The sequence below is a fragment of the Nematostella vectensis genome, chromosome 9 (genome assembly GCF_932526225.1).
Source record: "Nematostella vectensis chromosome 9, jaNemVect1.1, whole genome shotgun sequence".
Lineage (NCBI taxonomy): Eukaryota > Metazoa > Cnidaria > Anthozoa > Actiniaria > Edwardsiidae > Nematostella > Nematostella vectensis.
In genome coordinates this window covers 2,692,961-2,711,806 of record NC_064042.1, presented here as the reverse complement: position 1 = coordinate 2,711,806, position 18,846 = coordinate 2,692,961, and the positions used below count along the sequence as shown (strand labels likewise).

Genomic DNA, 18,846 nt, shown 5'->3' with positions numbered 1-18,846 from the left:
ATACTGTTGATAGTGGTGGTGATACTGTTGATAGTGGTGGTGATACTGTTGATAGTGGTGGTGATACTGTTGATAGTGGTGGTGATACTGTTGATAGTGGTGGTGATACTGTTGATAGTGGTGGTGATACTGTTGATAGTGGTGGTGATACTGTTGATAGTGGTGGTGATACTGTTGATAGTGGAAGTGATACTGTTGATAGTGGTGGTGATACTGTTGATAGTGGTGGTGATACTGTTGATAGTGGTGGTGATACTGTTGATAGTGGTGGTGATACTGTTGATAGTGGAAGTGATACTGTTGATAGTGATACTGTTGATAGTGGTGGTGATACTGTTGATAGTGGTGGTGATGATGATGTCACTGAAGTGGGGACTGCATTATAAAATAATCCAATCCTAATCACCTTTCGCCATGGTTTAGAATAAAAGAATTTATGGAAAAAAAATCTTCTACCCAGGTTCAATTTTTTCTATGTCATCAAGGCTCTGTTTGCATGGCTCATCCCATGACAGAACAGAAAATTCACTAAACTTCATCAAACATTACTTATTCCATGCCATCATGGTCATAAGTATCACGTCTTCCACAAATACCAGCTAGCTGGACTGAGCATGACGAATAGCGCTATCTTAAACATGTACAATAGACGTCATGGTTTTTGTTATTAGTTGGAGCTGAATATCAAATTAAATCATGTCATAATAAAAAAAAAATATTTAAGAGCATTTGTATACTTTGTGGTTAAGATAAAATACTTCATATCCCATATGCAAGTATCAACTTTAAATATTACCTATTTCCGTACTTTACTACCATAGCCTCATGACAGGAAATTAACCAATAAAATATTACCTATTACTATAGTTACTACCATAGCCTTATGACAGGAAATTAACCAATAAAATATTACCTATTACCATACTTTACTACCATAGCCTCATGACAGTAAATTAACCAATAAAATATTACCTATTACCATACTTTACTACCATCAAAGGAATTTTACTACTATCAAAGGAATTTTTAACCCTTTTTAAGACATGGCAGAATCGGGGAAAAAAACATTAAACATCCCCTTAGGAATAGCAATTGGTCGAATTTGATACCCTAAGCGATGGCAAATTCGGAAAAAAATGTTCAACATCCCCTTGGAAATGGCAGTTGGTCGAATTTTATTCCCTAAGGATGGCAGAATCGGGAAATCCTTCAACACCTCCTAGGGGATGGCAGTTGGTCAAAATTTTATACCCTAAAAGATGTAACAATCACCCCCGTCTTTTAGGCTTTTCCTTAGTAGCCTAAGCACCCTGTTGGCACGTTTCATGATGCCGCTTTATGCCAATTCCATTTTAGGTGAGTTACTGTCAGCCCCAAATACAGGGCCGTAGCAGGGATGGGGCACACGTTACCCCCCCCCTAATATCTTAGAAAATTATAAGGAAATGACAAGTAGGGGCATGGCTGTGCACCCCCAATATTTTCTTAATGTTTCTGTATTGTGCCCCCCCCCCCAGTATTTCGAGGTCTGCTACGGCCCTGAGATATTTAGCCTCACACAGTTTCCAATGGGGTGTCATCAAATATAGTATAAGAATGGTATATTGTGGCTGTTTTCCTGGATAAGCGCATTATCTTACATTTGCTGGGCTCGAAATTGTAGGGCGACAGCATTAAAATAAGCTCTATTCTAAGCCCCTCATTTCGTCTTCTTGATATCATCATCTATAGCTTTTCCAAGAACAATGTCAATAGGAGCTTTGTTTTCAAATGCTGTTGGCGTGCTGAATGACCCACCAATTCTATCCCACATGGTAAAGAACTGGCCATAATTGTAGTCAAAGAAGGTGTGGTGGTCTGTGTGGTGGGCGGCACCACAGATAACTGGCTGCAGAAACCAGGGAACATTGTAGTTCCCATCGTGTATTGACACTGCCCAGATATTGACAGCAACCAACAACACAAGTACACAATCTTATTCATTGGGAAGAGAAATGCGTAGATTGGGTATGGAACTGACTGCAGGAATCCATCAATTGGGTGAAAAGCATGGCTTGCAAAGGGGGTTGGGACTCTCCATTTGTGGTGGGTCTTATGCAAGTACTTGTACACTGATCGGTGGTGCAGCCAGCGGTGTATCCAGTAAATTAGTGAGTCTGTGAACAATAGGAACCCAGCCGCGCTCTTGCCAATATCCCACAAGATACCTGCTATTCCTGCCTCTAGATCTGCATCGTAGAGTCGACTATACCCGCGAACTTCACACAGAAATATCGCAACTGTAGGCAAACTCATGAACGGGATGCTTTTCAAAGCTACCATAATTTCAAGGTAGATTTGGTTCTTTAAAATCTGTGGGTGATTCATCAGTCGCTTGTCAAAGATGGCGTAGTAGCTGAAGGTTGCGAGACCGAGGTATAGAAGGGCACCTCCGACGTTTACCATCAGGAGAATACTGAGTACCTGGCGGTAGATGTCATTCTCCGGCCATGATTTCGGGTAGATGAAGGGAGTCAACAAGTGTTGATCGGCGAAGTAAAGCACTAGATCCATCACAGAAGAAATCTAATCCCTTCACATGCAATGAAACATGCGTTTCACAACGAAGGTCTTTTTAGACAGTACTCGACCGAGCAGAGCGAGTCCGTATCCGTCTAATACAAAGATTTTTACTGGGATACCTGTGGTAGCCCAGTCCGTGGTCAGAAATCTCTCCATCCCGGGGGGTTCTATTCTTGGATTTAAACTCGGGTCACTGAATGTTTCTAAACGTACTTTCGTATTGCTCCAGCCGACACAAAAAATCCAGGCTGTTCTCATGTATGCCCTACATGACTAAAATTACCTTTCTTATCCAACAAAATGTGAGCTTTTCCATGACATTACCTAAAGTTGCTCAAGGTGAAAAAGCAATTTGAAATATAGAGATTTTGCTTCATTTGCACGTCATTTGGTGTTTGCAAGCCCTCGTCATCCATGATCATCTGTGCTAGTTGTCTAAATTCTTCAGAACAACATGGTAGCAAGTCACTCTCTAGACATGCACATGTCCATGTCTTCTACAGTAGCAATTGCCTGTTGGTCGATAGCAATAGCGTAATCGCTCATGTGCCACTCGAATGGACATGTGGCAAAAAGTAGGTGAGGTCTGGTCTGCCTGATGGTGTTTCCGTGCTTCACTCGGTGAGAATTCCACAAAGCAACAACATTGTGCAATTCCTTTCTTAGGACATCCACATAGGCATATCTGATACACTCCCTGTCAATTACTTTATCATCTTGAAATAATCCACTGTCTCCAAGGTCCTTGAACTGTCTTATCCACCCACAGGTTCCCCAAGCTAATGTTCTAAAGTGTAGGTGTAAGTGTAAAAAAATTGGGACGAATAATTTAATAAAATTCCTTCAAACTTTTCTTACATGTTTCTTACATTACATTGAAGTGGGAACTTCAATCGCTCAATATTGCCCCAAATGGATGGAAACTTCACAGGGATTTAAATAACAACTCCACAAACTGGTTAGAAAAGTTTGGAGGTATTTTATTATAATTTTCGTCCTAATTTTTTTTTTATTATTGTAACTCACCATATATTTACAGTGAATGAGACACCTAAAATACAACATATTATTAGCTTGGGGGACCTGTGATCCAACACTCGCTGCTTCTTTTCCGTAGAATTCCCCACCATGTCTCTATTCTTTGATTTGAGGTTGATCGGTCCAAAAATGAAGCTCTTACTTCCTGCAAAACCATCTTCTGTGCTCTTGTCACGAATTTTTTTTTTGCATGGTAGCAATACCGCCATTTTCCTCTATCGCTACGAACTATTCTTGGAGCTCCTCCTATCACTTTCACATAATCTAGAAAATACGATAATTTACGGATCGTTGTTTGAACAAGCAACTTCTATAACCATCAATACATCCGTGTATGCAAAATCCAAAGGGTTTGACCTTGTCATAACCATCCACATGCTAGATGAATTCCGACCCTTTGCTCTGAATGTACGCCGCCTCAAACCCTTGACCGAAGTTCCACGTCGGCCGTATCTAAGGCGCATAGAAGTTTTCTCACATCTTCTCTTGTAATAGCAAGGCAATATGCTGCGTAATCAAACGTTGGTGCTTGTCTATATATAGCCAATAAGACTTCCATTTCCTCCCAACTCTCGCTCGATTGTCTCCGCTGCCTTGAAGATCGCCAGAATCTCTCCGTCGTCGAAGGTTAAACCTACTTAGAATTCGCTTCAAATGACTAAGTGAGAGAAGGTAAAAGTTGAAGTTTGTAAAAAAAAGTCGAAATTTGAAAAAAAAGTCGAAGTTTGTAAAAAAAAGTAGAAGTTTGTAGAAAAAAAGTAGAAGTTTGTAAAAAAAAAGTAGAAGTTTGACAAAAAAAAACTCGATGGCCCTTCAAGGCCACTGTAGTTCTAGGTTCTTCTCGTGTCGACCTTATAGGGATGCTCGTTGTATTTTTAGCTATAGGGGTCAAAATCCTGCCTCAGGTATTTTTAGGGGATATCCGAGAAAAAAATGGGCTTTCTCTTAGAAATGATTTTTTAGGGCTTCTGAGGTACAACCGGTTTTTTCAAGCTAATCCCAAATATGGTTATATTGAACAAATATGGTTTTGTGTTACTATGACAACCCGTTGACCAATCAGCTGCAGGATACAAAATCTGTATTTCTGGAACTGAAAAAAGCTACTCGCCCGCCCAGACCCTCCTTGCTTCGCTCGTCGCAGCATTTTGGCTGAACGCCGCTGGATGAGAGAAGTCTGGAGGCTCTGGTACCCAGGGTAATCAAAACCCAGAGCCAAAAGAAATTGCAGATCTCAGGTATCACAGGGTCTAATTGCCTTTGTATCTTGTTGCAAATGATATAAGACATCGACCGAACAGCACAAGCGCTAGTCAGAATACACAGGTAGACCAAATCCCGCTTGAAGAATAGTGCTATCTTTATCCAGTACAATATAGACATCTATGGGTTTTGTAAATTTATTTTTGGAACTGAATGTCAAATTAAAAAAAAAATGTTATAACAAACAAATTATTAAAGAGTATGCATATATTTTGTAGTTAAAAAAATATTTCATAACCCATATGCAAGTATCAACTTAAAATATTACCTATTACCTTCCTTTTTAACCATTTTATAATTTAACAAACCTTTTTGTAAGTTTAAATAATTTTGTTAAATTAGTGAAAGGCCCATGGATAGAGGCCCTGACCCAGGGGCACGTACCCTCCCCCTCTGGGGCTTGTACCCTCCCCCCCTGGGGCATTTGCACTGCCCTTCCTGCTGCTTATAAAATCAGAACCTTATGTCTCTTTGGCTACTTGATGCCTACAGTGCAGCCCCTGTGAAAGTTTCAGGACATAAACCAATAAAGGTACAGGGAAGTACTATTTGATTTACACAAAATTCAGCAGCTCTGACAAAGAAATGCTTTAGCATGCATAAGATCATGCTGGAATCCTTCTGGTAATGAGAATAGGCTAACCACTTACGGCTGTTCGGAATTTAGGTTGTTACGCGACCTTGGTTGCTATGCTGACACATGCGCTTGCAATTTAGGCGGGAAAATCGCTTCTGGTTTGAAAATAACGGCCTTTTCAAGGGGAGCGCACCTTTGTTTACAAACTTTTCGCCGGTCAAAAATGTTTCATTTGTCACCCTTTTGCAACAAGATGTCTCGTTTTTTTTAAGGGGTTATTATTTTTTCTACAATTTATCATCCTCATATGCTAAAATGCCGCCAACTGGGCATAGCAAAAAAAGAAAAAGATGTGCTTTGGCAGCAAGAAGTCACTGGTCTGAAGGCAGCGTGAAGAGCGCTGTGCACTAAGTTTGGTGGCTAAGCAGCCGCTCCACCAAATAGTCTGGGACACAGTGCATGCGTTAAAAACGACTTCCGGTCGCACAAAAAAAGGTAAAATGGCACCCTAAATTTTTGAAATTGTGACAATTTTTTGTAAGAAAATATTGTTTACCGTTTTCTTATTAAACCTGGGCATGGAATAAGGCATACCGGTCAAAATGAAAAACATATGACCAAAATACCCCATTGGCTTGCACATTAATTAGTCTAAAAAATTGATTTTTTAATATTTGTCCAAAACCATGCTCACGTTTGTTTAGAAAGGAATAATAAATACTCTGAACTTAAAATCCTTCGAAAAAAAAAAATTAAAGGAAAGGCAAATAAACATTTTTTTTCTGCTGTGAAAACGTCATCCGATGATGTCACCTAATGATGTCATCAACATATAGCAGGATGAGTCCCTAGTCCACTTGACCAATTTCAGCAGTAAAACTCTTTTTCTTAATAAAAATCTACTGTAATTCAAAATTTCCCTATCAACCTAACCTCTGAACACCCTTAAGCTTTTTCTCTTGAGGGCAATGGTGTGTGTCACACTTAAAATAAGCTCTATTCGAAACCACTCATTCCGTTTTCTTGATATCATCATCTATAGCTTTCCCAAGAACAACGTCAATAGGAGCTTTGTTTTCAAATGCGGTTGGCGTGCGGAATGACCCACCAATTCTATCCCACATGGTAAAGAACTGGCCATAATTGTAGTCAAAGAAGGTGTGGTGGTCTGTGTGGTGGGCGGCACCATTGATGACTGGCTGCAAAAACCAGGGAACATTGTAGTTCCCATCATGTATTGACACTGTCCAGATATTGACAGCCACGAACAACACAAGGTACACAATCTTATTCAATGGGAAGAGAAATGGGTAGATGTGGTATGGAACTGACTGCAGGAATCCATCAATTGGGTGAAAAGCATGGCTTGCAAAGGGGGTTGGGACTTTCCATTTGTGGTGGGTCTTATGCAAGTACTTGTACACTGATCGGTGGTGCAGCCAGCGGTGTATCCAGTAAATTAGTGAGTCTGTGAACAATAGGAACCCAGCCGCGCTCTTGCCAATATCCCACAAGATACCTGCTATTCCTGCCTCTAGATCTGCATCGTAGAGTCGACTATACCCGCGAACTTCACACAGAAATATCGCAACTGTAGGCAAACTCATGAACGGGATGCTTTTCAAAGCTACCATAATTTCAAGGTAGATTTGGTTCTTTAAAATCTGTGGGTGATTCATCAGTCGCTTGTCAAAGATGGCGTAGTAGCTGAAGGTTGCGAGACCGAGGTATAGAAGGGCACCTCCGACGTTTGCGATCAGAAGAAGACTGAGTGCCTGACGGTAGATGTCATTCTCCGGCCATGATTTCGGGTAGATGAAGGGAGTCAACAAGTGTTGATCGGCGAAGGAAAGCACTAGATCCATCACAGAAGGAATATAATCTCTTCACATGCAATGAAACATGCGTTTCGCAACGAAGGGTAACGGTAAAGGGACTTGCAGACAGTACTCGACCGAGCAAAGTCCGTATCCGGCAAATACATGATTTTTTTTACCCTAAAACGATATAGAAATTGACCAATCAGCACGAGCGTTAGACTCGAATAGTAAATACACAGGCAGCCCAAATAAAATTGATTCAGGAGAACACCAACCGCGACCAACCTTTTTTGGCCGCCAAAAAGTAGTTTTTTTTTTAGTGTGGGACCGTCAAATGTTATCCATTTGCACCCCTTGGCTTGATAACATTCTATTTGACAATTCTTGTGAAAGTGGAGTACTGAAATTAATAAAATTGACACCAGTCTTTCTTAGTTTGTTGCTCGGTAATTTTTCGTTTGAGAGGAAAGCATTATTTCCTATCCATGAACCAAAATGTAGCAAACCAAAAAAAAAAAAATGCAAAGCGTCCTGATTTATAGTAATCATACTTCCTTTTGGGTAAGTTTTTATTTGGTACTTCTTTTCCTTTCCCCTTATACTGACAATTTCATATATTGATATAGATAGATAAGAACAATTTCTATAGTTGTAATAACTTTTTTATTTACAAAGTTGAACAGTATGGCACACCCTTTGCTCCAGACATACATTAGCAGGAAATAGACAACACATAAACAAGACTGTGTTCTAATGGTAATAAGAAAAGAGAAATGGAAGAGCTGGATCTTGAAATAACTAATAAGAATGATGATGATGAGTTTATAAAAAGCAAAGACACAGGGTATAAGCTGTCATAAAGGCAGGACTGTTAAGTAGTGGACCTTGAAATATTAGGGGGGTGGGGGGGGGACAATACAGTGGCATTACGAAAACAGGGGGAAGGGTACAGCCATGCCCCATCTTTTCATTTCCTTATATCTCTTTTTTTAATATTGGCCTCTCCCTCTAATACAGTACAACCTTGAAGGCACGCACCTACAACTGGGTGCACCAGAGGCTTAAGCCGTCAGTAAAGTCTCAATACTTCAAGTTAAAGATCTAAAAACTGAGACACTGAATGGCTATCTCAAACCAAGCTTCTTCTTCTCTCTTGATTTCTTTTTTACAACGTCAATGTTCCTGTCTTTCCAAGTACTCTTTCTTAGTTTCACAGGTCGACTTCCTATGTATTTACCTGAAAAGAAAAAAGATTGATCCGTTATTACATGCAGTTTCATAGGCTCTCCTTTTTTAACATCTTGCACATTGTATCAAGTTACTATTTTTATAATTTTAAGCAAACTGAATTGGACTTGAATTATTTTTGGCATTTCAGAGATTCTGAAATTGAAGGGGAGTTACCTCTGGTTACCCTTTATGGAATGTCACCCTTTATAGAATGTATTTTACTAAACTTTGACAGCTCAAAACAAAACAAAAATTCTAGTCACCAGCTTATGGTGTGCCCAAATCCTACTCAAAATACTGTAATATTGGGGAATGTAACTAGGTAACTGGCCATTGAGAAAAGAGAAAATACAATTGTTATGCTCCTTGTCAGTGGTACTAAATTGAAATGCACATACTATATCCATCCCTACCATTCATTTCCCTCATTGCTTTGATGAAGTCATTTGGATCCTTGAAGCTAACAAAGCCATAACCCTTGCTTTTGTTGCTTTTTTTATCCCTAACAATTTTAGCCTTGAGAAATGATGTGTACTTTGCGAATGCTCTGGTAAGACTTTCATCAGTTACTTCACTCCCAAGATCACCACAGAATATCCGAAAGTCATCTGCAAGGAAAGAGCATGAATTAAATGTACTTATTTAAGCAAACCTGTTGCAGTGCAGGAAGTTTGAGAGGACTATTAGTAAATTTAGACTTACAATTTTCTTTTTAAGGCCTTAGTGTCTAGAATTGAGGACTGGTAAGTTCGAAGCCCAACAATAGAGTTTTAGACTTTTTAGGCCACTGCTTAATATTGAAATGGTGGCCATTACATGACATTTGGAGAGGTATATATTTTTGGAGTGTGAATGTCTAATATAGAGACAATTCTGCTCTGAACTAGAACATTTTTAATCCATTCACATATAAGTAAAGTACAAATCGTGTGAATGGCTTCAAGGCCAACTCTCTAGATTTGGGGCCAGCTCCCCACACATTAAACTCCCACTAAGGCTAAGAGTGAGTGCTGAAGCACGGATGACAAGAATGATTATTTCACAGCTCACAGGGGCAGATGGAGGGATGAAAAACCTGTGAGTAACTATAGCAAAGTTTAGATTTTTTTAATGATCTAAATAAAATACTTAGTTACTAACCCTATTTAGGGGTTTTGCCGAAATGATATAGTTTTATAAGATATCCATAAAAGTGTATGTTCACCATATTTGAAAGAGGACTTTATGGTCCTACACTGTAGGGCAACAATAACAATAATATATAATACCATAAAAGCTCTAATAAGCCCTCAGGGGAGGGGGAAGATAAAATAGAGATGTGCTTTTATACGTGTTAGAGGACATTTTGGCTCTAGAGAGGAAGGTGGGTTATAGGAGCCTAAAAAACGTGGGGGCTTAAGGTATATAGCAAGATAACATACTTGGATCCCATTGGGCAAGAGATGCGTCCTCCCAGACCTGACCACCTGCAACTCTTACAATCTTTTTCTCCTTTTTCTTTTTCTCTTTTTCATCGCCCTCAACATGGCTGTAAGCGGACTCCCACTCCTTCTGTTCTGCAGGAGTAATGGTTGGTACCTGGACAGTGGGCACTGATGGGCCAGCCATTGGCATCGGCATCGAGTTGATGGCTTGTGGGATGATGGGAGGGGCAGGGGGTGCTGGGAGGGGCATGTGTCCCATTCTTTGCATAGTAGGGTGTGCCATACCTGAAAGGGAATGTTATTATTATGAGCATAAGCACAACATCCCTAAAAAAATATTAGTACAATTATAATCATGAAAATCATTGGTACCCTTTAAAGCAGGAGGAAAGGCAGGAAAGAAGCAATTGTATATCATCAAGCATTCTTAAATGTGAGTTAATTAAATAAAAACTTTACAGTGAGGACACTGAAAATGGGACATGCCAAACAACTATGACCAATCAAAGTTTAACTTTGAAAACCAAAGAAAACAATGAAAATTGACAATGATAGAAATATGTAAATCCATTAAGTCTATTGGAAACGGCAGAGTGTAGCATGTTTCTCAAGTGTTGGAAGAGTGAGAAAGGAAGCAGAAAACCATTATTTGCGGGATTTCTATTAGATGTCTTTAAATGGCATTTTATAGGTAAACTTTCTAAAATATATCAGTATGTCCAGCTTTAGGGTGTACTTGCATTTTGGCAGCAAAAAAGGTTCAATCGGGATATTTCCTGGTCAATTCTGACATGGCTTATCTTACCTTGAAGTGCTGGGTTATGGCCCATCCCAGGCAGATGGCTGGTGGGTCCAGGCATGGACACTCTAGGCATCATGGGTGGGGGTGGTAAAGGTCCAGTATGTGGTCGCACATTACGAGGGAAAAAAGGCATCTGTTGTTGGTTGGGTGGAGGGGCTACTGGTCTCGCAGTAATTTGAGGGGGTGGAACATTATGCACAACAGCCTCTTGTATAGCTTGTGATGCCATCTTAAAGGTGTTGGCCGAGATGATGGGTCGTGGGACTGGGTGACCAGCAATCTCTTGCTCAAATCTTTGGATTAATTAAGTGTATTAGATATAATGAATGCTAGGATCAGTCTAGGGCCTCTTATTGCAAAAATCCATACACCAACTTTTTTACCTATTTTCCTCTAATTAAAGAATAGTTGAAACATAAAACAACATAAGAAAGGGACAAAAAGTTTGTAGAATAATTACAGAGAACACATTAACTAAGTTATTTGATATGATACAAATTCACACTTATGACATGATGCAAATTTACACTTTTTTTCTTAATGGTCAGAGAAATACAACATTACATGAATTAATTAATACCAGAGGAGGTTAACTCCATAAATGCAGCAGTCACTTTCTGTTTCTAGATACACTGAACAAGCGACAGTCCGCCATGTTGGACGAGAAACTCACCGCGACATTTCCTCTTCGAGTTCATTTTTACGCTCGGAGTCTTCGAACCCTGGCTGTCCACTCATACTTTCGCTGTTTTAAGTCACTTTTCTTGTATTGTATTATACAACGGTCTAAATATTGTCCTTTCTTTTCTTCCCAAAGATTTATTATGAAAGAGCAGTTTTCTTACGTTCTACCTACGATGCTGATCGCGGGCGCGTGTTGGGCAGAATCTGGACACAGGGAACCCAACCGACCATTGCGTACTTGGACAAGTATTTTATCGATAAAAGAGCCTTCATTTGCCTGATAGCCTGAAGCATTTGTACACGAAAGCTAATAGGTTTGGTACCCTATGTGCTAAATGCCATGTTTTTGATAATACAGTAATAAGCCGCCTAGGAAGGCGTGATAAATTCTCAGCCCCCCACCCCCCTCCTCTCATGTCCTTCCCGCCGCTCGGCATTCGTTTGTGGAGACTAGACTTAAAATATCTGAAATAAATAGCCTATATCAAACAGGCCTCAAGTGTGAGTGCCTTAAAAAAAACGCTGAAAAATATATAGTGGTTTCGGCCATGATCTGAACCTAGTAGGTCTAAAAAAAAAAAAAAAAAATAGACCATACATCCAGACGTGGCGCTGAATCTCCGTATGGCAGCTAAAGCTTTACGGCTAGGCTGGAGATTTCGGCTCCAACACCGCTATCTGGCGAACTGTGTAACACACAGGTACCGAGGCACCCGCGCATTAATAGGGAGGCAATAACCAGGTTCCTAGCCCTTAAGACCTGAGTCTTATACGGTTACGCCACACACAGCTCGCTGTGACGTGGGGTCAAAAATATTGAGGTCTATTTGGGCGCCTTGAGTCTCTTGGGAGCAGCCTGTCGCTATTATAGTAAAACGCACGGGCGAATGACCTCTATTCTAAATCAGCCAAGAATAGAATGTGTTGCTAACGGAAAATAGAAAACGAGGGTTTAATTCTTTCTTTTTACTTTAATTAGCGAGAACGATAAACTTTTTTGTTAATCTTATTATTTATCAACCAGAAAAATCGTGTATTTATTATACTGTACAGTATGTCATATAATAAAAAAAATCATAATATCATGACCATCTTTATCAGCCTTAAGCACAGATTCTGGTGAATTTTTCTTATGGGGATTGATATTTATTTTGTTTCATTCATTTTTTAGAAAATATGTATAGTAACGATCAGACAATTGCTCTTTTTTACCCTTAAAACCAGAGTAGAAGAATGAAGGCAACCCTACCGCCAACAACCGTAATCTCTTCGCGTAGCTTTATGACCGTAAGTTCTCGCTAAATTACGGCGATCGTCACGTAATAATCCTCATATAGTTCAAGGTCATCTAATTTGGCATAATCCCCGAGGTAAACATTGTGAGTCTACTACGGGCGGTTGCAGGGGGTGTAATTAAAAATGGGTGCAGGGGGGCGTAGCTAGGGGTGGGATCACTGGGCGTAGCTAGGGATAACTGCAGGGGGCGTAGCTAGGGGTGGGATCACCGGGCGTAGCTAGGCTCCCGCTTGATTATTGGTAAGGCGATTTGAGAAAGTTGGGATTTTCGTTAGGTCCGGACGGTGGCAGCAAAAAAGGAAATACATCGACAGAATCTACAATAGTTTTTCATCATTTTGATGCTTTGAACAAGCGAATACCTCGTGGGTACCCCATGGGTACACCGCCATTTAGTTTTTGTTTACATTTTCGCAAGTTACATGCTGTATCATGGAATACCACGTCCAGTCACAGGTAGCCCAGGCAATGGTTGAGAGGGGACGAGTAAAGCGTTTTTTGTGTAAAATGTTGTCAATAAAATTGCCTTAGAACTTAAAACATGCCTTGTTGTTGTCAAATTCACGTGTAATACACGATTTGGGGCGGTTTTCTTAACGGAATTTATGGCTTCTCTCCCCCTACTAAGGAAAGAAACAAGGTTGGAGGCGCCATTTTCTGTAGCACTCGAGAGGAAAAAACAACAAACAAAATATTTTTATCTCGCAGACCTATGCCAGGGTACACTTACATTCGATATGTGGCAAAACATCCGAGCTAAACTATTTTCCCTGGCCGCTAGCCGTATTTTAAAACGAGAAAGTAGCCACAAGCATCGTTGACCGACGCCGTTGGACGATTAGTTACGCTTGACCGCGCTGGGAAGGAGCACAGGTAGCCCAGGCAATGCTTGCTTGTTCGTAGCTCGGCTGATCTGAGAGGGGACGAGTAAATCGTTTTTTGTAGAATAATGTTGTCAATAAAATTAAGGCATGTTCTAAGTTTTAAGGCAATTTATCATTTCTAATGAACACACCCATACAGAGACAGATCCAGGGATGGGAATGGGGGTGATTTTCTTCTAAAGACATCATATAAGTTAACTGTCAGCAAATTTTTCTCATATGTCTGCTTAATCATTTGGAGTATTTGGAAAGGGGTTGTTGGGTTGGTTTTCTGGAGATGATGGTGGCTACAGTATTAATTTCTGGTGCTAATTAAGTAATTCAAAGATGCGATCGAATATAACGGAGCTGATCAGTCCTTGCATTGCTGTACAGAATGCCGTGATGAAATTACAGACGGACATGGACGAGTTTGCTCTAGGTCGTTACGAGGCTGAGCAAGCATTGGCAGCGGTAGAGGCGGCCTCTGCAAAGGCCAATGAGCGTAACGTCTGGCTGGAAGAAGAGGCGAACTGGAAGCAAACCATCATTAGTCAGCTACAAGTGTTACACAGAGAGGAGAGACACGCCAGAGATCAGAGGACGGCCGGGTGGGACTAGGATGAGATCCCAATATATTGCGGCATGTAATCAATTCATTCTCCTCTTTTTATTAGACCATATTGTTCTGACCAAGAAGGCTTTTCTAGTCATTTCTAGTCTTTGTGTTCTGTTCTCCATTTTCGCGTCATAAGACAAAGCAGCATGTATTTTGTGCCTAATGACTAAAGTTCGACGTTTATTGTAGAGCCGCTCTATGATCGAACCTCTACCAAACCAGAACGGTGCGACTCTGGCACGCCGTTTAATCTAGGACTTACATATTTGTAAAACGGAGAGGCGTTCTGTTTAGCCTCGACATAGAAGGAATAAGCCTATTGAAGAAGACAATTTAGAAACGTTTCACGGTCCGATGTAGATGTAGGACGATAGAAAACCATAATCTTTAGCCATTTAGGAAACTCAACCTCACAGGTTCAAACCCAGGATTTGCTGAGAGGGTGTCGTGTGAGAGGAAGGAGTTGTGCGGAGTCAAAGTCATCATATGGAAAAAGGATAATATTAGAAGATAAAAAAAAACACTTTTGGCGGCCGAGGGAATACCTGCCTCACATAGAAAACTGCTTGGGTTGGTTAGTATGACAACGATGCAAACGATAGAAGTAAATCACAAAGTTTCAAATTAATGAGCAATTGGCAATTTTATTGATAAATAATCTCTATTTTTGGGTCATTATAGCATTTCTTATACTCTGATTATATAATCTGTATAAATACTTTGTCATTTATCACTTGGCATTTCATCGATATCAAGCAAGACACGATCACGTGGTTTCTGCTCAGATCCCAGATCACGTGATTCAAGCCCGTCGCGTGTTTCTTCACCTCGCACTACTACCTCCGGGACCTTGTTCTTCAGGCTTGCTCCAAGCTTTCCTCTTTTAGAGGCGTCAGATTTCTCCTGCTCATGAAGCGACTCCTCGACATCTTTGGGCTCCATTTTTTCCTTTTTCTTCAAGGTGGTTTGAAGTTTTCCCCGTTTTTTAGGAGCCGACGACATTTGCTTGTTTAGTTCCCCCCCTTCGTTGCTTCGCTTCTCGTCGTCTTCTTCGTATTTTAACGCTAGCTCTATTTCTTTATCGGGTATTTCTACGCGTTTTTCGACATTGTTTCGCGAGGGTCTGTTTTCTACGCCAGGCTCAACGTGACCCGGATGTACACGTTTCTTGATGCCCGGATGTAGCCTTTTCTCAGAGCTTGAAGTTACTTGCTCATTTTCAATATCTAAGTTGCTCACACCTCGACGTCTCCTTTTCGGGGAGGACTCGGAACTCTCCGCCAGTGACTCGGGTTGGATGAGGAGAGACTCGTCGAATGTTCCGTCAAGACGCAGAAGAGTGTTAGCGGTCGCAGTCATAGGGAAAGGTTTCTCGATACCTGTAAGAAAAATGAACGCGTTTTAGAGATGGGTATTTTGAAGTTTTTGACCTAGGGGAACTGCAAATTGCAATTTGAAATCTGCACCATAGAAATAGCAACGGTGAAACAGAGATGCCAAGAGTGTATTTCCAGCCTTGTTTACCTGAGTTTAAGGTTAAAAGTGGAGGTATGGTATTTCCAGCCTTGTTTACCTGAGGTTAAGTTTAAAAGTGAAGGTATGGTATTTCCAGCCTTGTTTACCTGAGGTTGAGGTTAAAAGTGGAGGTATGGGTGTAGCAATAGCAAATTCTCCATCGGCGGGCTGACTAGGATCATCGCGTGTTTCAGACTCGTCACGTGCAACGACTCCAGACTCTTTCTCGTCTGAGCCACGTGATTTATCAGATTCTTCCGCGTCACGCAACACAACTCCGGGCGCTTTTCTTTCAGTTGGTTCATGCATCTCTACATATTCTTCACGTGCGCCAACACCAGGTGCTGCGTCAAGCGAATCTGAGTCGTCCAATTGTGGCAATCTTGAAAACAAAAACACAGGTTGTTCTACAATCTGAGGCGACACAAACGGCAAATCCCAATGTAAAAAAAAGGATTTACTTAAAAGGATTAGGAGTATTTCCCTCCACCTAACACCTGAATATTATCCGCACAAGTTTTTGATCGACTTATTGGTGATGGGGTGCTCAGTGCTAGCCAGAGTATCAGGCGGTTTTATTTATAAAAAGTTGAAGGATAAATAAAATGTATATACTTCATTAAAGAAGCAGGGCAAAATTTTTAGAGTTTGCGTCCGGAGTTTTTGGGCGTAGTGATTTAAATGCGAGAATTTAACACAACGTATTTACTAATGAATACGGGAAATTGATACAAACTTACGCTGTGTTTATCAGAAATTACTTTTATGCTTACACCCTACAGCGCTAAACACTGTCGCCTCAATTATTAACAGAATGAGACAACTTTACAACCCATAACTCTAAAAATAGGTATACATTAGTCACCTGCCTGTACGCCAGACCCATCCCTTACTCACTTTTCAAGTGCTTCCTCGACAGTAGATCGTCTCTTACGACTTTGCAGGAAACTGACGAATTCATCGCTGTAGCTAGACTCTATGGCATTAGTCTCAACATGTTCCCTGTTCTCGTTGCCGTGTGCCGCCTGGTCCGTCTCGCTTACCTCACAGACCCGTTTGCGCAGTCTGGCACTACTGCGGAGTGTGGCCACCATTTCTTCTCTGTTCTCTTTACTTAGAGCAGTTATTATCAGATCAGTCAGCCATGTATCGCCTTGAAAATTAAGATCGAATTATTTATCTTATTTCTTTAAGTGTGCTTGAGTTATTTAATTTAATGGCCCTTTTATGCTGATGCATATTTATGTTGCTAAAAAAATTAAATCCTATATATATTTGGTAACGAATATTAATATATAATCCAGTATTAGGGGGTTACACCAGTATTCAGGTTGCCTATAGTGCCATGACGAAGAGGAACAAGATTCACGAGAGATGTTTCAGGTCTACTTCCGTCTCTACTCCGGTAGTATTTTGCGGAGTATACCGGGACCCATGGCAATTAGCGCAGATTGTTTGCAACAGAAATCTTCAAAATGCAATATAAAATTGGCCCGACTGGTGCCAATGTGTGTATGCTAGTGTGCAAAATTAGCAGTTTCATGTCGCGGTGCCTTTCAGTCGTGACGCTTTACTCTTTACCTAAGGGAGGTGCTAATTCTAATGTGTATTTTCACATGTGTACAGATAATAAATTCGAGTACTCACTAGGGGGCGTGCTCTCCTCTGTAGGGGTAGGTCCAGAGGGAGTTGAGAATGGAGCACAGATCCCGCTTCTCAGTCGCGCGCATGTACGTAAGATGCTTATCATTGCCTTGCCCGTGCTCTGTTGCGAGGGATTTTGTAATTTGGCATGGAGATACGAGTAAGAATCTGAAGAAAGGAACGTGGTTATCAAATAAACACATCTTGTCACGCAAAGCGTGAGCCTAGGTTCAGCGGCTGTGTAAAAAGATCATGATGATTTCATATAGCCAGTTAAATACCTCCGGTGGGTGCCTTTGGGAGGAGGGGGAGGGGGGATTTGCCGCGCGCATTCAACATCGGCCGCCAAAAATGTTTTCCCCAATTTTACACATTTTAACAAAATACCTGCACCGTGGACCGCCTACCCACCGGTTAAAAGAAGTTACTGTGTGAGCACGCGGTTAAAGCTCAGATGAAGCTAAATGCGACTAATTAACAATGATTGATTAATGTTAGAGTCTTTGACTGGTAACATGCGGCTAAATGCGCCCTACATTTGTTGACTATTGAATAAAGTCAAATAAAACTTCAGCTATTTTTAACCCTCGTTCACATATGACTAAGAGCTATAACCCCCCAATTTAAAAACAGGGGGTATACTGGTTTCCCTTACCTGGTTCAACTGGGTTGTGCATTGGTCTCCCATACACCCCATACATCACCACACTCAGTAGCAGAACGAGCTGGAGGCGTAGTCGTGCCATGTCAGAACTTGTACCACGTCTGATAGTGAAAAACAGTCCTTGCTGGCGAATTTATACCTATGTCCTTTGCCTTTGGCGCCATTTGATTGGGGAGCGCAAATTGCTTTAATCAAACCTGTCATAAACTAAACAAAAAAGTAATTTGTTTGTGCATTGATTTGATTACATGGTGTTGAGCTTGTTGTTCACTGTGAGAGCAGTTTTGAATAACGCTAACAAGATCGTTGCAAATTTGACAGCTTTCTTTTGTTTTAGTGATCCAATTGCTTTTAATGGTATTTAGAAATGACAGTACTCTTTTGACAGCTATTGTTATTCCACGCAGGCTGTGGAAAGCGTGAAAGAAAGAATTTGTGTAGAAGAAACGATGGGGAGACAGAAATTTGTAATTTATTCACACGCACTGTATCACAAATTATTGCCCTCTTGCTTAGAATTTATCGGCGGGATTTCGATTTCCAGGCAAGACAAGCGTCACAATAGCTCGAAGACAGTGCACACAAAAATTAAACGGTGGGAGGGGCTGGTTGGTCACACCTAGAATCGCCGCCAATAGCAGCATAGGGGCGGCAAAATAAAGCAGGGGGGAGGGGAGCAGCGGCTTATAGCATGGGTTCATTGCTTTTTTTTAAATTTTTCTTTGATTGCGCACAGGAGATCAAAGGGAAAACAATTTCAACAACCTATCCTTTCTTCCCTATCAAAAACGTCGGAAATGCCCGCAACACGGGCTACGATAACACGGGCGATAAAAGGGGTAATT

At 40.9% G+C, this 18,846-nt stretch overlaps 3 protein-coding genes and 1 pseudogene across 4 annotated transcripts; all 4 read right to left on the bottom strand.

Annotated features, from left to right (window-relative positions):
• Positions 1-298: 298 nt before the first annotated feature.
• On the bottom strand, positions 299-2,665 carry LOC116617875 (annotated as a pseudogene).
• Positions 2,666-4,986: 2,321 nt separating this feature from the next.
• LOC5511639 (lathosterol oxidase-like) lies at positions 4,987-7,544 on the bottom strand. Its single transcript, XM_032381007.2, has one exon. The coding sequence runs from the start codon at positions 7,303-7,305 to the stop codon at positions 6,451-6,453; it is 855 nt and encodes a 284-aa protein (XP_032236898.2). The 5' UTR covers positions 7,306-7,544; the 3' UTR covers positions 4,987-6,450.
• A 362-nt stretch (positions 7,545-7,906) lies between these two features.
• On the bottom strand, positions 7,907-11,603 carry LOC5511661 (RNA-binding protein 42). The gene is made up of 5 exons (XM_001632002.3): positions 11,390-11,603; positions 10,720-11,009; positions 9,912-10,199; positions 8,904-9,098; positions 7,907-8,497 (listed from the first exon to the last, which is right to left on the bottom strand). The coding sequence occupies exons 1-5, from the start codon at positions 11,452-11,454 to the stop codon at positions 8,385-8,387; spliced, it is 951 nt and encodes a 316-aa protein (XP_001632052.3). The 5' UTR covers positions 11,455-11,603; the 3' UTR covers positions 7,907-8,384.
• A 3,199-nt stretch (positions 11,604-14,802) lies between these two features.
• On the bottom strand, positions 14,803-18,129 carry LOC5511640. 2 transcript variants are annotated; one of them, XM_001632003.3, is made up of 5 exons: positions 17,993-18,129; positions 17,341-17,505; positions 16,591-16,846; positions 15,801-16,075; positions 14,803-15,557 (listed from the first exon to the last, which is right to left on the bottom strand). In XM_001632003.3, the coding sequence occupies exons 1-5, from the start codon at positions 18,081-18,083 to the stop codon at positions 14,902-14,904; spliced, it is 1,443 nt and encodes a 480-aa protein (XP_001632053.2). In that variant the 5' UTR covers positions 18,084-18,129; the 3' UTR covers positions 14,803-14,901. The 2 variants fall into 2 exon arrangements, with proteins under 2 accessions (XP_001632053.2, XP_032236943.1); XM_032381052.2 differs by lacking the exon at positions 17,341-17,505 and having other exon boundaries at positions 17,993-18,124.
• Positions 18,130-18,846: the final 717 nt, after the last annotated feature.

Excerpts from the sequence above, each read along its gene's own strand:
- LOC5511639 (XM_032381007.2), bottom strand. The coding sequence starts at position 7,305 with ATGGATCTAGTGCTTTCCTTCGCCGATCAACACTTGTTGACTCCCTTC.
- LOC5511661 (XM_001632002.3), bottom strand. The coding sequence starts at position 11,454 with ATGAGTGGACAGCCAGGGTTCGAAGACTCCGAGCGTAAAAATGAACTC. Across the intron at positions 11,010-11,389 it reads CTCGAAGAGGAAATGTCGCG|ATTTGAGCAAGAGATTGCTG; the intron begins GTGAGTTTCTCG and ends ATTAATCCAAAG. Across the intron at positions 8,498-8,903 it reads AGCAATGAGGGAAATGAATG|GTAAATACATAGGAAGTCGA; the intron begins GTAGGGATGGAT and ends TTTTCTTTTCAG.
- LOC5511640 (XM_001632003.3), bottom strand. The coding sequence starts at position 18,083 with ATGGCACGACTACGCCTCCAGCTCGTTCTGCTACTGAGTGTGGTGATG. Across the intron at positions 16,076-16,590 it reads GTCGAGGAAGCACTTGAAAA|ATTGCCACAATTGGACGACT; the intron begins GTGAGTAAGGGA and ends TTTGTTTTCAAG. Across the intron at positions 15,558-15,800 it reads ACTTTTAACCTCAACCTCAG|GTATCGAGAAACCTTTCCCT; the intron begins GTAAACAAGGCT and ends TTTTTCTTACAG.